We start from the raw sequence: 20,612 nt of genomic DNA, 5'->3' as shown, positions 1-20,612 counted from the left end.
CCTTCCTTCCTTCCTTCCTTCCTTCCTTCCTTCCTTCCTTCCTTCCTTCCTTCCTTCCTTCTGGGAACACTTAAAAACACTACAACTCTTTCTCGTCATTTTCAAGATCATGGTGGGAATTTTGTGGATGGATGAGAAAGCTTCATCCTTTGACCTCCTTCCCCTCCCTTTGCCCCGTGCGCCTGGTTTGCTGGCTGGCCTTCAACTCGCTACGTACGGATGCTCCTCCTCCTGCCTCCTCAGAGCCAGTGCTATGGAACAGTCAGTCCTTGCTTATAAAAACCTGAAAAGGAGTATGGAAACTCTAAAAAGTGCTTTGTCTTTTTCCTTGAAGTTTCTTTACTGCTATAACTTAATAAAGAGCACAACTTAAATTAACTAGTGCCCTTCCAAACGCTGTTGCATTTCCCTTGCTGAAATCTTAAAACCAATACCGTGTTTATAGATGCACCCACAATGAATTGTACACACACTGCCTGCTCTGGAGAGAAATACCACCCTCTTCACAGGAGACGGCAACCACCCACTACGCTAAAATGATGAGTATTTGGAAAAAACCCATCTGTTTCCCATACCTGGTAACTGAGGCTCCAACGGCCCCTTTCCTGTCGGCCTCCACAATGATCCTGTTCTTGGACAGCTGCTCTTGGATAAGAATGACTTTTTCCACTCCTTTAACAATGAAGTAGCCACCTGCCCAAGGGAAACAAGAAAAGCTCACCACCTCTTCCATACCCAATGCAAGTAGGTGAGGGCCAGGAGCTCCTGAGGGCCAGAGTACCAGTACAGATTGGCCCTGAACTGGTCCTCCCACCTCCCAAATCCTCAGACTATAGGTAAGTGCCTAGGATCATCACTGCAGGCACCAACAATCTTAATTTGATGGGCTGCTGGCATTGCTCTATGAACTGATGACAGGATCAGACACAGTTTTACAAAAAGAACTGAAGCTGATACACCCTTTTAAGACAGAGAGTATATGACTGGTCTATTGCCCTGGTTAGTTTTGTTGTCAAGTTTACACACTGGGAAGACAGACCCTCAACTGATGAATTGCTTCCATCATACTGGCTTGTTGGGCATGCCTAGGGCATTATCTTGATTGCTAACTGACATTAGCAGGGCTTAGCCCACTGTTCCCTAGACCTTATGGCCTGAGCCATAAGCAAGAGAGATGAACATAAGCCTGGGAGCAAGCCAGACAGCAGTGATCCCTCACGGTTCCTGCTTCAGTTCCTGAACTAACTCCCCTCACTGAGGGATTGTGACTTGGAAGAGTAAGCTAACTAAATCCTTTCTCTTCAGGGTACTTTTGGCCCTGGCGTTTATCCCAGCAACAGAAAAACCAACTAGGACAGAAGCCAGAGCCAGAAGTGGGGTGTCTGTGTGGTGGAACCGGCCATGTTGGTTTAAGGAAGACAATGGTATTTGGTACTCTGGGTTCTAGATTGCGTGCTCAAAGATTAATGTGTCATTCTGTGGAAGCCTGGAAGGTAAGGATACTGACAACCCAGACAGTGGGGCCTGGCTTGTAAAGAGAGAGGGAGACAAAGACTCTGTCCGTGCTGTATTTTCCAGTAAGAATCTGCACAAGTAAAACCTTCTGTGTTTTACTGGGACAATGGAGGTTGGTTAGCAGGACTGAGAAACAGTTGTGATTAATGAATGAGAGACCAGCATCACTGATGAGAAATCTGGGGAGTATTTCCTCAGGGTAAGCACACAGAAGCTGTGACCAGAAGAAAATTTGTTAATTTTAAGTCTTCTATGTGGTACTGATTGGGCAGCAGGACTGAGGCTTAGAAGTATGTAGAAGTGTTCCAGTCCCTGGAGGGGAGGCTATTGGTGAAGGTGAAGCCTCAGCTCAAGTGCAGAGATGTCGGTATCGTAGGACATACGCCAAGGATTGGGGCAGGTGTTCAGTGAAGCCTAGGTGACAAGCTATGTGAGCTGCAATGACAGAACCAGAGAAACGGAGTTGTCCAAGCCTTCTGGAGCCAGAAGATCACATCTCAGATGTCAGATACTGAACTTTGTACACTGTTGGATTTTGATTTTGCTTTGATCTGATTACAACTGTGCCCTGTTCCTCCTTGGGAGAAGGAAACACATAACTTGTTTGGGGCTTTACAGAAGCCCACACATTAAGAGAGTTGGTATGTTTAAAGAGACCTTGCACCTTTAAAGCACTGTAATTCTGAAGACTGTGGGACTTTTAAGATTGCAATGTATTTTATAATTATGATATTAACCTGAGATATGGGACAATCCAGAAAGGAAAAATTGTGGTTTAATCGTGATACGTTTGTATGTAACCGTGATATGTTTGGATGTCAAACTGACAAGAGGATCAAGTTAACACACTGGGAAGAGGGGCCCTCGACTGAGGAACAGACTTCATCAGACTTTCCTGCAGCATGTCTATGGGCCATTTTCTTGGTTGCTAATTGAAATGGGAAGGCCCAGCCCGTGTGGGCAGTACCTTCCTTAGGCAGGTGAGCCTGGGCTACCTAAGAAAAGTCAAGGAACACAGCCTGGGAGCAAGAAAAAAGCACCACTCTTTCACGGTTTCTGCTTGAGCTCCTGCCCTGGTTACCCTCAATGATAGATGGTGACCTGGAAGTATAAGCCAAATAAACCCTTCCTGCTCCAAGTGGCTTCTGATCAAGGTGTATCATGGTAACAGAAAAACAGTCTATCCTATCCACATGTACACCAGACCGACAGAAAAAGAAATGTATTACACAAATGAGTCTGTCCATCTCTTAAGTATAGGAATAACCTGGGATCATCAATGGAGATTAATACTTGCTCCAACTTTTCTGACAAATCTGGAACAACAGCAGACAACTGAGTTTCCAAACTAATGTTTGATACTGAATAAAAGTCACATGCTATTATTACACCCCCCCCCACGCATAATTTGAGAATAAGATAGAGTGAGATTTTGTTCTATTTGTAAATAAAAGTAAAACCAAGATAATACATTTAACTTATGAAAAACTTGGTTAGAGTCTAGAAAGGCAGGCTCTTACTAAACTCTTCCTAATGCAACCAGGTGGGGTAGCACACGCCTGTGAGCTGGGCATTGAGGAGGGAGAGGTGAGAAGAGCAGGTAGGTGATCAAGGCCAGCCTGGGCTGTAGAGTGTTTGAGGCCAGCCAGGGCTCCTGAAAAACACCACCACCACCAAAATCTTCCTTGATGCAAGGAGTTCAACTAAAGCAACTATAAGCCAATTTAAATCACAGGTAAAGGCATTAGGAGAAACTGTGTTGTATAGTTTGAAGTTTTACCAAAAATACTCTAGAAATAAGGACAAAAATATAAATTTTGAGAGCTTGAACAATAGCAAAAAAGTTATCATTTCTCTCCCTCTTCTATACTTAACATAGGCTCTCGTGAGCCACTGGGGTCTTTTCAGAACAGTTTAGACAGCAACTTTGGGACCATCTCAAATACCAAGTATCTCAAAAGAAACTACTGCATAGAGGTGAAAGGAAAGAACAGGCCATGCCAGTAAGCCAGAAGCCAAGCTGCTAGCACCTCTAAGCAAACAAAAGAAGAATCAGCATATGTTTAGAAATTCAGAATAAAGTTGGCATGAAATCTCCAGTTTTATTAACACAGTTTGTCCAACAAATCATCAGAAGGCAGCAAGTCTACAGCAGAGCACTAGGAAAGGAATAGAGCAAAGCAGAGGGCGGGGGGTAGGGGGGGGAGACACACTTAAATCACCCATGTACCTGGAGTGGGGGCACACCAGAGTCACCCACTTACCTGGGTCTAGTGGACACTCATTCAGTTTGGCAAACTCTGCCGGCGTTTTCCCTGTTAGAACACAGTTTGAGCTTCGGAGCATGATGGGCATTCTGTTTAAAGTAAAACAAAAGAAAGTCATGCATGAACTGACAGAGAAACTGCAGCGAACGAGTGGCAGAGGGGCCTGCATCTCCGTGTAACCACTCAGAAGAGACATTCCACAACAGAGTCAAGGGAAAACCAAGATATTCCCAGACATATCTTCTGGCATAGATGACAGCTGTGCTGGACAACGACGATGGCACAGCTAGGAAGAGAATAACTAAATGGGAGAAGGTATCAATGAATGTAGCTTCAGGGAGACTATGAGGTGAACTCTATAAAGTAGAGTGTTCTAGCAAGAGCCATGCAAGAGCAATCTGAAGCACACCTATTCAGACTCCTAGACGACTTCCTCAAGGGGGAAAGGCTGTGAATCTTAAACATGTCTGAAGCCTTCACAGTGCTATCTGTACAAAACACACAGAGGACCACACGTAAACAGATGATGATCAAGACCAACAGCACAGCTGCAGAGAAGGCTTGAAACAAGAGCCAAGGCAGGGTACTAGAAGGGAAACAGTGTAGACAGACAGCACTGTGGACCAAGAGGACAGACTGCACATGGTCACTCTGTTAAGTACCACTTGGAGGTCAGCTAGGGAAGAAACTTTTCATCTTCAGAAGATGGAAAATAAATACGAAATCAAAGTCTGACATGAAAAGATGTATGTGGCACAAAGAAAACCCAAACAAGGGACTGGACTGATGTTTTGTGGTTAAGAGCACTAGCTGTTCTTCCAAAGGACTCATCTTCAGTTCCCAGCACCCACATAACAGTTCAACAGCCATTTCTATCTCCATTCTAGGGGATCTTTGGCTTTGGCCCTTCTTTGAAACCAAGCACACATGTAGAACATAGACATAATTCAGGCAAAAGACCCACAGAAACAAATGTACAGAAATATAAACTTTAACTATAAATATAAATGTTAACTTTATAAAACAACAATGATTTTGAATTTATGGGTAACAACAACAACAAAGGCAAGAAGAACTGAGGCTGATAAAATTTAAAAAGTCAAGGACAAATCTGACCTTTCTAAGATCTTACTCTTGCTAGGAGAATAAAGATATACTCAAACTTTGTTAATCAATGCAGTTTAATTCTAAAGTAAAGTAACCAGAAATGAAACACATGCCTTTCAGAGCAGGTAGAAGAGAGAAGAAAAAAGTTCCATTTAAATGGAGTGAAGGAGAAAAATAAAAATAAAAAGTTGGAGAGATTTCATGTGCAGAATACACTGACAGAAATATATGTAAATACGTATGTGGTGGTTTGAATTATGCTTGGCCCAGGGAGTGACACTATTAGGAGATGTGGCCTTGTTGAAGTAGGTATACCCTAGTTGGAGGAAGTGCATCACTGGGGGTTGGGGTGAGTTTTGAGACCATCCTCCTAGCTGCCTATGGATGCAGTCTTCTCCTGGCTGCCTTCTGATTGAGATGCAGAACTCTCAGCTCCTTTCCAGCACCATGCCTGCCTAGATAATGCCATGCTTCCCACCATGACAATAATGGAATGAACTTCAGCACCAGTAAGCCAGCCCAAGTTAAATGTTGTCCTTTATAAGAGTTGCCTTGTCCATGCTGTCTCTCCTCAGCAATGAAACCCTATCTAAGACATATATATTCTATGCACGTAAATGTGTGTGTGTGTAATAGATGTAAATAAGCTACATTCTCCAACAAATTAAAAAGAAAATCTATGTACACATGATTTGCCTCAAAACTGAAAGCATTTTAAATTCATAGCTATTTCTACAGAAGACTCAACATCTGTCCTCAATTAGAAAATTAGGTTCCAAAGTGACTCGCTGATACTATCCATTATTTTCAAACTTGTTCTAAGAGATAGTAACTTCTTCCAAAACCGTTGCTATATAGATAAACATCTAGGAAAACTATGTATAGGACCCATCAAGAAGTCCAGTGCAGAATTCAATGAACTCCTAGCTGACCTACTAAGCACTCACTGCTGGTGTCAGGAGAAGAAAGGGAAGCTTTTCCTCAGCTTTAGAGAATGCTCTGCAATTACTGTAAACCACAGCTCTGTCTGGGCCTTACCTAAGGATCCAAAGCAATTCTATAACCTAGGTACCATTTCCCACACCCTTCAGAGGAGGGAGTGAGGCAAAGAGGACTTATTAATTGGCTTAAGGTCACACCATGGGGCCGGTCTCCAGGCAGTGTGGCTCCAAGAACAACCCTGTTTCTCACCTGCCAATGGGTAAGGCGTTGCGGATTATCCTCTGGCTGCCTCGGGTATACTCAATGTCCACTGTGATTGGGGCGGAGTACGTCATGTCCCTCAGACGGCACTGGAACAGAATCACAGTGAGCGACCCTCTGGCCTCCAGCAATCCCACTATGAGTACAGTGCACAGCAGCCTGAACTTTCCCCACTGAGCTGCTGACGTCCTGCCTCAGGGCAAGCGGAGTCACAGTTGTGTTTAGAACATGTGTGTGCTTGGCGTGGAAACAAGCTAAAGGCTATCTTCATCCTTTATACATTGTGAACCCAGCTTTTACAGGAAGGCGTGGGACCAAGGATCACAGGAAGATACAGGAAACCACATGCAAACTCCCCCAGTGAGTGCAACATATCACACTGACAGTTACGTGGTGGTTTATAGCTTCAAGAGAATTTCTCTGAAATTAAACATACAATTCTTCATGTTAAATCCCACCTGTGGTTAAGACATCTTTTAACTTTTACAACAGGGTCTGAGATTTTGAAGTTTAAGTTTTCTATTCCTGACCAGTAGAAACTGCTTATGTGGGCTGAAGGAACAGCTCAGGGGTTAAGAGTACTGACTGCTCTTCTAGAGGATCCAGGTTCAATTAAAAAAAAAAAAAAAAAAAAAGCTTTTAACATTCATGTAATTTGTCCCATGCGTCTAGAAAGTCCAGTACCTTTCAATAAAAAAAAAAAAAAAAAAAGCTTACTAGTACACAGCAAGCACAGACGCTAGGTCAAAACAAACAAATCCAAGCAAAGTACCTCATGAGGGGACACTGGTCTAGTTACATTGAAGCTTTCTTCAACATCAGGAAGTCCGACATAGATATTAAGGTATCTGAAAAGCAAATTATTTCATTATCAATTACACCTTCTCCAAAAATATACATGTGTGATCCTTTAGTCTTTGACAAGTGCCTACCTTGCTGAGGATGACAAATGAAATGACAACTATCTACCTTCTTGAAGTGACAGTTCATAGAACCTTACAAGTGTGGGTCGATGCTCTCGAAGTATTTCTGCATAGTGTGTGTGTGCACTCGTGTGTGCTATACGAATGTGCACGTGTGTGTGCACAGCTGTACCTGCAGACATTAATGCAGAGCTTCTTCCCCTACTGCTTTCCACCTTATGTATTTTTAAAGATTATTTTTCGTTTATGTGCTTGGGTGTTCTGCCTGCCTGTAAATACACCGTATGCATGTGTAACACCTGCAGAAGCCAGAAGAGGGCACTGGATTTCCCCGGAACTGAAGTTACAGAGGGCTGTGAGCAATATGGGGCCAGTGCTCTTAACTCCTAAGCCATCTCTCCAGCCTCTTCACCTTTTTTTTTTGAGACAGAATCTCTCACTGAACAGAAAATTCACCAACTGAGTAGGCTACACTCGAGCTCTGGGGATCTGCCTGTCTTTATCTCCGAGTGCTAAGGTGGGATGTACATACCGCCATACCCAGCTTTTACATGAAGGTGTGGGATCTGAACTCAGCACTTTATCCACACAGCCATCAACAACAACAACAACAACAACAAACTGAGAGGGAAGCATCAGCTTTCGAAGACACTGTGTGCACAGGTCTAACTCCTCTAATCGAAGCACTCTGATGTAGCAGCTTGTGTCCTGTGTCCTCTAAAGCCAAAGACAGAAAGGGTTGCATACATCTGTCCTCTAGTTAGCAAGCATTACTCCTGCAGACGTATCAGTAATCCTGAGGTTACTCTGCATATAATATAGGGCTGAAATTTTTAAAAATTAATCACAGATAACAAGCGCCCAACTTCTCACTGTCAGGAGTAAAGTCACAAGAAAGGAAAGGAAGTTGGAATGAGTTGGTACTGTTGGCTGAGACTAAAAGGCATCAGTCTAAAGTCTCTAATATAAACAGAATGGCTGGGACATAGAAATACAGATATGCACATGCATGTGTTAGTACATATACATGTATTTGCTAATGCTTTCTGCGAAGTCAGCAGTGCCCGACTGTTTACCCTAAAAGTACCACCTTCCAAAAAAAGTAACCAAAGCACCTTGGAGAAGTGCTTGCTTCCCAGATGGGGACAGGAAAAAAACACAAATATATACTGTACCCCATAGTTCCAGAAAGTAAAGGAGGTGAAACCCCATGAGGGCACATTTTGAAAGGACACAGTGTCAAGTCGAAGGATTTCCCTAAGAAATAACAAAGCTAAGATAATCTGAGCAAGAGAATAACAATACTGGACTGCACACAACAGAAAAAACTAACTAATCATGTGCATAAACTGATATTAAACAATTTACAGAAAGATACAATGAGGGTGTGGGAATATGAAAAGCAGAAGGCATGATGGGAGAGACTTCTCTCACAGCAACAGCTACCAGGACAAGAATCATCGATGCACATTAGAGTCAGTGGTGAGGGTTTGTAAACATAGCTCTGCAGAGTTGTTGTTGTTGTTTTTAAATTAAATAAAATTAGTGATGAAAATATCCAGTTGCATTGTCTAAAGGATCTCCCCATAAATGCTTGTTATAAAAAGAAGAAAAAATTGCATCCTTACAATGGAAAGTTCTGAAAGACAGATACTACGGTAACCAGGAAACAGTGTTACAAGATACTGACATTTATACCCTCTGACATCAATCAGTAAAAACGGCACAAAAAAATTGCCAAAATGTATAACTTAATCTACTCATGAGCAAGTATCCAGACTGAAGGACCCTCTGCAAAACTGACCCAAGTATTCAAAAGTGTCATAGACGTGAAACTCCAGGTAAGACTGTGGACTATCAGAGTCAGGAGATGGAGAAACCAAGACAACCTCAGGGCTGGGGAGATGCTTCAGCATTTAAGACCAGTACTTCTGATACCAAAGAGGACCCAGAGTTGGGTGCCCAGCACCGTATCAGGCAGCTCCAGATCTGATGCCCTCTTCTGGCCTCCATTGGCAATTGCACTCAGCTGTATATACTCACAGACACACATATACAGAATGATGGACCACATAAAGGTTGGAAGCCATCAAGCCGGGCGTGGTGGCGCATGCCTTTAATCCCAGCACTCGGGAGGCAGAGGCAGGTGGATTTCTGAGTTCTAGGCCAACCTGGTCTACAGAGTGAGTTCCAGGACAGCCAGGGCTACACAGAGAAACCCTGTCTCAAAAAACAAAAACAAACAAACAAAAAAGATCGGAAGCCATCTTATTACAAGGTTGAAATAAATTCATTCCTGTTTTATGTAAAACTTGTATTTGACTAGGTCTTGGGACATTCTGGAATCTGATATGTTCTACAACCTGGACTCTAGGCTACACCCTGGTAAGATGCTCTGCCAAATCATTTTGAAATGTTCAGCCAAGTTCCTATATAACCAACATTTCTCTGGAAATCCCCAACCCTTGCAAACCTCCTAGTCTTGCAGGTCTGGGGGCTATATAAACCCCACTGTCTCCTATGTCTGGTGCTATTTTCTCAAACCCCGCTTTAGAAAGAAAAGCTCGCACACTTTGACCACAGAATTTGGGTAATGGTCTTTACTTTTAATCAGTGGAATTGAAAATAGAAAGACAGCCTAGCATGGGCCAGAGACTGATTCTGGCACAAGAATAAGGACATCAATGGGAAGAAACATCAGGTCAGGTCTCCTTTCAACAGGCAGTACTCCATCACTGTAACTTTCTGGTTCTGATAATTGCCTCTGGTTATATGCAATGTAGTAACATATGCTGTGCAAAAATCCTTAATGGGTTTTATCATTATTAATTATATATAAAACGCATCAAAAGAAAGCCTTACTTAAAAGAATTAAAAAAACAGTTTTAGTAACTTCTCAATTAAAACTCTTACAAATGATTTACGAGTAAAAGTTAAACATAAGCATTTTACAATTAGTTTACTAGACAGATACAGTAATGGTATGACAAGAGATTTGACAGCAAGTACATTTACTTCAGTATTTAAAAACAATGGGAATACTATTTAAGAGCAGTTGGTTTCTTACTTTAAGTACCACATGGGGTCAGCATCACTTGTAACCTTTTCATTGGCTTTCATTATCTTCTTTATCTGCAGTAGAAAGTGCAGAATTAGGAACAGAGCTCTTTCTTCCACTTGGTCCTCAATTTACATCTGGTCTTAATCCTGGATGCTTACCTCTACATTAATGAAATAGTTAAAGGAGTCTATGTGTTGTTTCACGAGGCCTTTGACCTAAGCAGAGAAAAAACAAAAGATGGTAACAAAGTAACAGGGTACATGAGTCACTCTGGGGCAGGTAGCCATCAATGTTTCTCAAATACAAGCAAGGGCAAGATTAATAGATGTACTTACTTAAGAAAAAAAATTTAAAGGATAATCTAATGACTTATGCAAAATAACCAATTATTACTAAATAGCATACAATTACCTTTAAAAATGCTGGAAGCAGCCTCCATTTTTCCTGTGAAGATAAGGAAACAATAAGACCATGAGAACCTCTGTCAGCAACCACAAAACACAATTTCTGAGGTGTACCAAGTTTATCACAGTGTGCAGAAACCAAACAGGGAAAATGTTATAATATAATTGCTATTGCAAATACCATGTTTATATGGTGCACATGCACATAAACACATATGTCACAGGTTTCCCTAAATATAATAAAACCTTTTCTGGATGACAAGATTTCAAACCCGTTTCAAATTTATTCTTATGGCACATCCTAAGTGAGGCTCAAAATTTGAAAAGAGAAGTTAGTCTTGAGTCTGGTGGGAACAATCAGAGCTCTTTCTAAACCAGGGCCTCAAACTACCTCAAGGCTTCTGGGGGTCAGCACACACGGGTGTTTGCTCCTCCACTAATAGACTGCTAACTCCCATGCCTCTTGAGTTTTGGGACTTGTCTTGTAGATCACTACATACAGAGATAGCCTCTTTTCACTTACCCCATCTGCTAAGGGAGTCCTGACAGCTGGGTACAGCCGAGTGTAAAGTCAGAATACTCAGTTCCTAAGGAAAGATCTATGGACAACTCACGGCTTTGTGGCAAACACTTAAAAAATAGCTTTAGGGACTAGAAAGATGGCACAGTGACTAAGAGGGGTTAAGATGCTCTTCTAGAGGTCCTGAGTTCAATTCCCAACAATCACATGGTGGCTCACAACCAACTTCTGATGTCTTCTTCTGGCACGCAGGTGTATATGCAGACAGAGTACTCATATACATAAAATAAATAAGCTAAACAAAACAAAACAAAAACGGGTTTTAACTTGAGAGACCTGAGTGGCACTGGAAAGCTCTGAGTGGAGGATGGCATAATAGCTCCATGCCTATTAACTGGATTGTTCTGGATGCTGGGTGGAAATGGGCAAGGCTGGAAACAGGACAATCACTTAGCTAAGAGAAGTAGCCCACACTAGTAACAATACAGGTAGGAAGTGAGAAGTTGTGTAGCTAGCAGACACAAGCTTGAGCAAAGCCAGTAAAATGACAACAGACTGGATGGTTCCCTAGAGAAAAGTGAAGTTAAAATTGACACCAGAGTGTCTGGTCTAAGAAGGCAGAGGCACAGAGCCAACACTGACAGAAATGAGAGGATGGGGCCATGTATAGGAGCAGCAGGCTTTCAGGGGTTGAGGTGTTAGGAATTTGGTTGGTGCCTGTTTAGTCTGAGATACTAATTAGACATTCAGGTAGAAATGTCTGATGGGCAGTAGATGTCTGGAACTTAGAAACAGAGTGGCCTGGGGTATAAATTATGGAGCAGTTATGAAAGCTAAGGGACAGTGAGATGGCCCTGGAGCAATGGAAAATGAGTTGCACAAAATGAGAAAAGCTGAACATAGTGGTGCACACCTTTGATCCCCAGCACTTGGGAGTTCAAGGCCAGCCTGGTCTACAGGGTGAGTTCCATGACACCCACTGTTACATAGTGAGATGAGAGAGAGAGAGAGAGAGAGAGAGAGAGAGAGAGAGAGAGAGAGAGAGAGAGAGCCAGTCTCTGATAATAGAAAGCAAGAGTGTTTTGGGGGGGATAGGAAGAGGCTGAAAAGGTTGTAAGAGAACTTTTTGGAGTGATGGAAATGTTCTAGAGCATATATTGGGTAATAGTTGTTTGGTTATCTGCAACTATCAAAGCCAAAGCAAGCAATACTCAGTATCTGTGCACTACTATATGTTCATGTTAAGCAGAAAAAGAGGAGGAAGACCAAAATTAAAAGCTGAATTAAATTCCTACACTGGCTTCTAGGTGGCCCGGCCTAAAGGACTGTAGAAGATTTCAGTAGGTAAGCTCTAACTCAATATGGCTGGTGCCCATATAACAAAAGGGGATCTGGACAGATACATTCAGGGACACTGTCAGGTGAAGATGAAGACAAATGTCAGTGTGATGTTTCTGTTAAGCCAATGATACATCAGAGACTGTCATAAGCCAGCAGACTCTAGGGAGGAGGCACGCACTGGAATCTTTCCCAGGCTCTTCTGTAAGCTTTGTCTTGGATTTCCAGTCTTCAGAAATGTGGGGAATGAAACATCTGGCTTTCTTACACTATCAAACTGTAGTAAATTGTTACAGCCATCCGACATACTAATCTAGCTTTTCAATTTCTTGCTCCCATATTTCAAAATTTCCCCTCTGTGCACAGTGAAATTCCTCTTATCTCACAGACAGGAGGGGTGAGTACACAGTCCTTGTGGAGAACTCACTGCCGGCCACAGACACAGACTTTTTAATCTCCTGTAGAAAATCAGACCTTCCCTTGCTTAACCCCCCAACTCTTGGCTGTGTACTCAGAAACCTTCTCTATTGGTTTGTTCTCACAACTGTTCTGCGTTTTAGCAGCTGTGGGGCCCAGGCCTATAACCCTAGCAATTACGAGGCAGAAGCACAATCACCTCAGAATCAGCCTCAGCTCTAGCAGTTCAAGTCTAGCCTGGGCTACATAAAGCACTGTCTCCGAGAGGTGAGAAAATGCATAAATGACATAAGGATGGTGAAGGACTGCAAGGATGGCAATAGAGAAAAAGCCCAAGAGTTGGCAGTGGAATTGTAAACATTATCACCATTCCAGGAAATAGCTTAAGTTTAGGAATGTACTGCGCATTGCACGCAGGGTGCGCTGGTTTGAGTAAGAGTGGACCCGGGGGTAGAACTCTCGGAAAGGATTGCAAGGATTTGGAGGTGTCGCCTAGTTGGAGTAAATGTGTCACTGTGGGGGTGCGTTTTGAAGTTGCAAAAGTCCATGCCAGGCCCAGTCAGTCTCTGTCTCTGTCTCTCCCTCCCTCTGCCTGCATACAGATCAGGATATAAAGCTTTCAACTACTTTTGCATACCATTCCTGATACAAAGACAATGGACTAACCTCTGAAGTTGTAAGCCAGCCCTAATTAAAAGCTTTCTATTATAAGAGTTGCCGTGATCAGGGTGTCTCAGACAGAACACTGACTGAGACATAGGAGAAGATCTAAAGTCATCACCATGTTTTGTTTTGTTTTTTTACCAAGTCTGGCCAATGCTTACTTCCCACCTCTTTCCCACCATTGCTTAGTGTACTTGCTCTGTGGGTTTGGGTTTTTGTTTTGTTTTTGCCCTTGTATACTTATTCTGTCTTTGATAGGCTTTTTTCTCATTTAACTTTCAACTGTAATTTGTAGAGTACATTTTGTGTATCAATCATGTCTTCCTTAGGAAGGCATGGACCCCTTCCTACCACTGTGTCTGCCATGGACCCTTGTGTGTTTCTAATACCGCTAGCCCCTTTCCCTGGTCTCATTCTCTGTAGCAGGGTGCTTAGGCCTTGGCATTTTCTTTTTTCTGAATGAATGAACATAATGAATGATGTTACTTACTGCCTTTGCCAAAGGAGGCAAAGAATGGCACGGGAGACTCAGAAATTGACATTGCACTTACTCATATTGATTATTCCCATCTATGTAAGTGGGCTAATGAACAGTAATGAACAGTACTTACTAGAGCAATAGTTTCGCATGCTGAGTTAAATGAACAAATGCTATTTCCTTTTAGCTCAGCCTATTTTCTATTCAGCTCCACAACTTGTATTTTCTCTACAACTTTCTAGAAGGGAGCTCTGTTTTAGTTGAACTAATCATTTCTACTATATTTTTCCTTCATATTATACTGTGGTAGGAAAAGTCACTCAAGCTCTGGGGCTGGTTATTATTCATCGATGAGGTGAACAAATACTAATCGACTATACTGAGTACTTATGGGGTAGTGTTTCAGCAACTTAAACAAGTAAACAGACATGCCTCCTGACTTCAGACGTCGTTAGCCTAACAGGGGCGACATGTAAGCAAATGGAATGACACTTAGTAGATGCTATAACAGAAGTATGCAGTGAGGTAGATTATTATAGATGCTAGGTATACGGCCATGACTGAGCATGGTGGTTGTATGAGGGAGGCATTCCAAATAAAGGGAGCCACTGCGTGCAAGCGCACAGGGTTGAAGGAGCTGGCAGGGTCGAGAACACTGAGGATGTCTATGCCTGCTATGAGTTAGACATGGTGAGGAAAGGAAGGTAGGTACATTGAAGAGGCTTAAGGTAGTGAATGAGGTGACAGCAGGTTCCAGTGAGCCAGTGCACTGTGGCTCAAAAGCTGAGTTAGGGCTGGGAAACACAGACAGAAGGACCAGAAAGCAGTGTAGTGGCCCATTTGGAAGACATTGAGAGTCCCAGCTCATGCTGCAATTAAGGACGATTGTGAGGAAGGTTCCTTACATCAACACTGTAATATGACAGTGATCTACAAAATTCTCCCTGGAGAGCCATACCAAAAATATTAAAAGTAAAATAAAATAACTCTCATAATGCTTGGAGTTAAGTCTGGAGTTTTGTATTGGGCTACATTCTTAACCTTTGCTGCATGGGCTGCTGGTCCTGTTGATTAGGAGTAGGGGAACACTGAGAAATAAGCCAAACACAAAGACAAATACTGTGTATTTTCTCTAAGAGATTCTTGGAACTCATTCTTCAAACTCCCTGAGACAGTGAGGTTGTGATCCTCCTACCTCTACATACCAAATTCTGGGACTAAAGTCGTGTCATAGCAGGAATCAACCCCCAGTGCTCTGGAAGAGCAACCAGTAGTCCTTAATCCCTGAGCTACCCCTGGGTCCTAAGTCACCGATCAGGTCGCTCCCGTTTAAACCCTTCAATGGTGCTTTACTATTCCCAGGGAGAAAGTCTTAACACCTTCTAAGAGTTAACACATTTCAGAATCAGGAATGCATCTTTTACTGCCCTCCTCCCCCAGCTCCACTGGATTTATTTGTTCCTCTGAAACAACTGATGGTGTGTCTGGGGTCATGTACAACCTGTTCCTCTGCCTGAATTTCTTCCTCGACCATCTTCAGTCCTAGATGTCCCTATTCTGTGCCAAAGATGTCAAGGTTCAGTGAGAATTTATATACCTTCTCAGGAAACAAAATCATGTCAATAACTGCACTTCCTTGGGCAGTTCACCGTGAAGCAATCAATTATTCTTTAACTTTTAAGAATCTGATCAAAGCTATAGGGGCCCGTAAGAAAATACAAGATTAAAAATGGGGGACGAAGGGATAGTCAAGGTACTTAAACTAAACCTGCAGTCCAAAGAAACTGTGGAGTAAAAGGAAAATGATGACAAGGGTGAGATCCCCATTTACTTTTAGCACCAAAGCCGGCTATGGGACCTCAAGAACATTGCCTACACTCTCAGGATCTCTGTGTCCTTCCAGGTGAGATCGGCAAGAAGATATTGGTTCCTGAGAGAAAACACAAGGACCAATTCTTGCCAGTGCACACTTGAACTAGAAAAGCTTTACCCGTAGAGAGCCATTTCCTAAGGTTCTAAACGTCGGACGCTACTGAGAGATCTGTACTTGCTGCTACAAACACTCATGAGCCAGACCTGGTAAAAGCTCACACACCCGGAGCTCGGAGCATGTGCAGGAGTCCTGAGCATGCGCAGAAGCCCAGGGACCCGCCCTCGTCCTCCCGAAAACTCTCCCGGCAACGCCTCCTTAAGTCGTCTCCAGCCTCTTCCGCTGCCTGCGCTCACGGCGCTTACCTCCACAGTCGGGATTGGCGCAGCCAGCTGCTCCGGAGTCAGGCTCCCGAACTCCTCGGCTAGGACATCCATTCCATTCACGGTAGAGGAAGAAGTCGGCAGAATGTTCACATCCGCCCGTGCGGCTCCAAGCAAGTAGCACGCGGAGAGTGGTGTGCGTTCTCCTCCGGTGTCCCCGTGGCGCTTGTTTACCGGGGGGCGTTTCAAAAGGTTCCGCCTGGTCAGGGCCTAACCTGCGGAGGAACCCGGAAGTGACCGAGCCGGATGTGGAAAACTACACCCACTGGTGTACTTCCGAGGTCTCGCCGGGCTAATCCTAGACTCCTGACAGGCTCATTTCCAGTATCCCCAGAATGATTGAATTCGGCATAGTAGTTCTAACTGTATAACTAATCTGAAAAATGACTCGATAATACACATTAGTCACAACATGAATTTCTAAAGCAGAGATTTCAATTAACTCAGTCTAAACTGCATGTATGTTGTGTAGTACAGAAGAGCAAAAGTCCTTGCTTAAATAATTGGTGGTACCTGCGTGTAATGAACAGGCATCAGCCGGGCAGTGGTGGCGCATGCCTTTAATCCCAGCACTCGGGAGGCAGAGGCAGGCGGATTTCTGAGTTCGAGGCCAGCCTGGTCTACAAAGTGAGTTCCAGGACAGCCAGGGCTATACAGAGAAACCCTGTCTCGAAAAACCAAAACAAAAAAACAAAACAGGCAGAACAGGCATCAACCTCCATAGGAATAACCATAATAGGGCGGGGAGAAATGTTCTCATGTCAATAAAGTCTAACAAAAGAAATGTTAAACTCGCAGATGCGTGATCTTGAAGTAAATTACCCTCGAAAAATTAAATGGATAGGGAAAAACCCAATAAACTATATTAGAATAGCTAATTAACGGTTTGGGGGAAAATATGTCTAAATCCTATGTCGATGAAATATTTCTATATACCTTAACAAAACACTAGAAGGAAAATCAGAGGGAGGGAGTTTGTTACCACTACACCGAATAAACGAAGGATTGCACCTAATCCTCCCACCGCGGCACACACCTATAATCCCAGCATTTAGAAGCTAGAAGTAGGAGGGCATCCAGAAATTCAAGGGCATCCTTGGCTACCTAGCAAGGTCGAGGCCAGCCTGGGCTACATGAAACCCTGTCTCCAAAGAAAAGGTAATGTACTAATAACATTGACTTGGTGAAAGATTTCAAGGATGGCAACAGAGAAAGCATAAGAATTGCTAAAAGTTGTATCCCATTAATTTTTTAAAAATTAGATACACCTATAAAAATCTCTATGAATAGTAAGCACACACAGAGTTGGTAGAAGACAAAAGGATTCGTCACTGAAATTGGAAATGAGTTCATGCAAGTCCAATGGTAAGAAAAGAAAAAAAAGAGGTAAAAGATGCCAACAGTTTTTAAATGAGTTTCAGTTTGGGAACATACAAAAATTGTGGAGATGGATGGTGTCACATGACTGTGTACAATGCTGCTGGCCATTTATTAGTTGAACTATTTAATAGTTCACCTGTATAATTAGCACCATCTAATAATATAAGTGTTCGTTTTTTTTTTTTTAAACTGGTCCAAGGTAATCTGCATACAGAATTAGCTAGTTAAGTTTCAGTGCTTGTATCTAAACGTTGTGCTGATAGACGTCTGAAACTAAGTGAAGAAAGAAAGAAAAAAAATACAGGCCACCAAGATGGCTCAGTATGTTAAGTCACCTGCCACAAAGCTTGAAAAGCCGGGTTCAGCCCCCAAGACCCACATTGTAGAAGGAGAGAAGCAACTCCAAAGAGCTGTCCTCTGATCCCCATACTCACGTGTAAGACAGATCATTTAAAACCAAGAATGATCAGCCCCCCTCCCCCCTTAAATCCTTAAGATTTACTCAGGGAGACTACATTTGAATGATGCCTGTGAGTTATTATACCAGAGAGCACCCTACTCAGGGTGTAGTCCGGAAGGGATTGGGAAAGGGAGCTGAAGACTTCAGGACATCAAGTTTGGCTCAGGCATGTCAGCTGTCTTCTACAGAGTCGTCTTGGATTCCCACTATGAAGATGGTTCTACTGTAAACCAGATCACAGACACCTGGAGAGCTAAACATCTCAGCTTTCTGATCGGCAGGCTGGAGCTGGAAATCTGCATTTCTAGCAAGCTCTCTGCTGTTGGGACCTAATACCATAACCTCTGTACTTGTCTAGTTCTTCAGGCTGTGAATGCTGGAATGCAAACGGCCTTGCTTTCCAGGTTCTAGTGCATTGTTTGTTCCTTAATAAGTTTGTGTTGAATTCATAATTCGAAAATAGAATTGCAGTAGGTAATAATAAGTTTAACATTGTATTCCTGGTTTTCACCCTGAGTTTTTAAAGTTTCTTTTGAAATGAAGGACACTTTGGAGGATGTAGTCCCTAATCTTCATGGCTACACTTGGTTGACAGTGATGATGTTGGCTATTAGACCACAATTCCTTGTAAGATTTTTTTGCATTACACCTGTATCCCAGATCAAACCCATGACTTCTTTTTGATCTCTAGGAGGCTAGACTTTGGAAGCAAGGTGGGGAAAAAGCCAGGGGTAGTTTTGTGCTTCCTCAGTATTATGCTACCATACCCTTTTACTGAGGTGTTAATACAAAAGCCTGGTGGTTTGCATAAAGGTGTGGGAGCTCCCGGAGGACAAGTGCTATGCATCCTGAGCGATCCTTTATACAAGGCGAATGGGTACATGGAGCCAAATGAAAAGTTATCCAATGCCATGGGGGCAAGAATGGCTAATTGAAGGACACTGTAATGGGAGAGGTGTTTAGGACTCTGGGAAACTAGGAAAAGTGTCCATTATTTTGAACATTACTCCTTAACAGGTATTTGAATACTATCTTTAGGTGGATTCTCTAATTATCCACCTTTGGTGGTAAGTGGAGATCTTCATTTGACAAGCTAAGGCAGTGGTTAAGAAATTTGGCTCACACCTTTAATCTCAGCACTTAGGAGGCAGAGAGGCAGGTGAGTCTCTAAGTTCAAGGCTAGCCTGACCTACAGAGTAAGTTTGAAGACAGCCAGGGCTACACACAAAAAAACCCTGTCTCAAAAAAAAAAAAAAAAAAAAGAAGGGGAGATCTAATCCCAGTTCTTCACAAACTATTCCACAAAATAGGAAGGGAGGGAGGGAGAGGGAAGGAGGGAGGGAGGGAAGGAGGAAGGAAGGAAGGAAGGAAGGAAGGAAGGAAGGAAGGAAGGAAGGAAGGAAGAGAAAAAGGAAAAGCAATTGTCAAATGGAGTTGGGATTTAAATCCCTAATTATCTTAGCCCAGGACATGTTAGGTCTCAAACTCAGGTTTCTTTGAGACCTAATACTTTTAAATCACTCAATACTGACACCACACCAAAAGCATGGGCAGGCAAAGACATTTTAACACACAGAGCTATGAAAATTTATTTTTCTTTTTTTTTAATTGGGTATTTATTTCATTTACATTTCCAATGCTATCCCAAAAGTCCCCCACACCCTCCCCCACCCACTTCCCTCACCCACCCACTCCCACTTCTCGGCCCTGTCATTCCCCTGTACTGAGGCATATAAAGTTTGCACAACTAATGGGCCTCTTTCCACTGATGGCCGACTAGGCCATTTTCTGATTCATATGCAGCTAGAGACACGAGCTCCAGGGGGTTACTGGTTAGTTCATATTGTTGTTCCACCTATAGGATTGCAGATCCCTTTAGCTCCTTGGGTACTTTCTCTAGCTGGCAACTATATGTGGTGCTCATGCAGGGCTTGCCAAGAACAAGTTTGTTTGGTGGCACTGGAGAGCCAGCAGAGCTGTGCATTTCACAGCCTTTGTTTCATGTTAAAGAACTTAGATATGTTTCTGAGGCTTTATCAGAATATGATAGAATATATCCCATCAGTACATTCCAAGTGTAAGAAAATATCTCCAGTGCTGGATACATTCACAAAGAACCAGGAGGTCAGAAGTCCTGCTGGGGAAAGGAGGGCCCTTCTGTTTGGAAAGGCAAAGGGATGTTCCTTAAAGTCCATCTTTCCACAAGTGAGTGGGGATGTGCATGGCCAGACGTTCCGGCCTACTGAGAGGACTCTGGGTGTTGGGCAACACTGAAGAATTGAAAGAATCTTGACTTAGCTCCATAGCCACAGTCCTTTCTCTGAAAAATCCTGCTTTTTGTCACAGCACATTATTCTCCCCTACCCACAAAGACAGCCATCTAGGCTGGACACACGTGAGAGGTTGAAATTTACCCAGCGCAGGAGACGAGTCCAAACCAGGGGGAAACAATCTATACCACTCTTTCTTAGGACATTAAGACCAGTCAAGTGGGAAGAAAGACCCTGAGAGAAGGAGAGGTGAATGCTGAGTTAGCGTTTGTTAGCGTCACAGCTCTGGAAAATGCTTCCAGTTGGAAGAATCAAGGAGCCATATGACCAAGTAGCTAACAGCTCACAATCCA

At 43.0% G+C, this 20,612-nt stretch overlaps 1 protein-coding gene across 1 annotated transcript in view; it reads right to left on the bottom strand.

Moving 5' to 3' along the window:
• The window catches only part of Polr3b (RNA polymerase III subunit B), a 102,955-nt gene extending 86,583 nt beyond the window's left edge, over positions 1–16,372 (bottom strand). The window contains exons 1-8 of the mRNA XM_021174599.2: positions 16,132–16,372; positions 10,488–10,520; positions 10,235–10,291; positions 10,083–10,147; positions 6,865–6,940; positions 6,081–6,181; positions 3,780–3,871; positions 576–693 (exon numbers count right to left, since the gene is read on the bottom strand). Coding sequence (XP_021030258.1) covers positions 576–693; positions 3,780–3,871; positions 6,081–6,181; positions 6,865–6,940; positions 10,083–10,147; positions 10,235–10,291; positions 10,488–10,520; positions 16,132–16,203 — 614 coding nt within the window. The 5' untranslated portion in view covers positions 16,204–16,372. The remainder of the gene's footprint in view (positions 1–575; positions 694–3,779; positions 3,872–6,080; positions 6,182–6,864; positions 6,941–10,082; positions 10,148–10,234; positions 10,292–10,487; positions 10,521–16,131) is intronic.
• Between the last annotated feature and the right edge of the window lie 4,240 nt (positions 16,373–20,612).

The sequence above is a fragment of the Mus caroli genome, chromosome 10 (assembly GCF_900094665.2).
Source record: "Mus caroli chromosome 10, CAROLI_EIJ_v1.1, whole genome shotgun sequence".
NCBI classification, from domain to species: domain Eukaryota; kingdom Metazoa; phylum Chordata; class Mammalia; order Rodentia; family Muridae; genus Mus; species Mus caroli.
The sequence above is the reverse complement of the archived record's forward strand: the minus strand, read 5'-3'. Positions and strand labels throughout refer to the sequence as shown.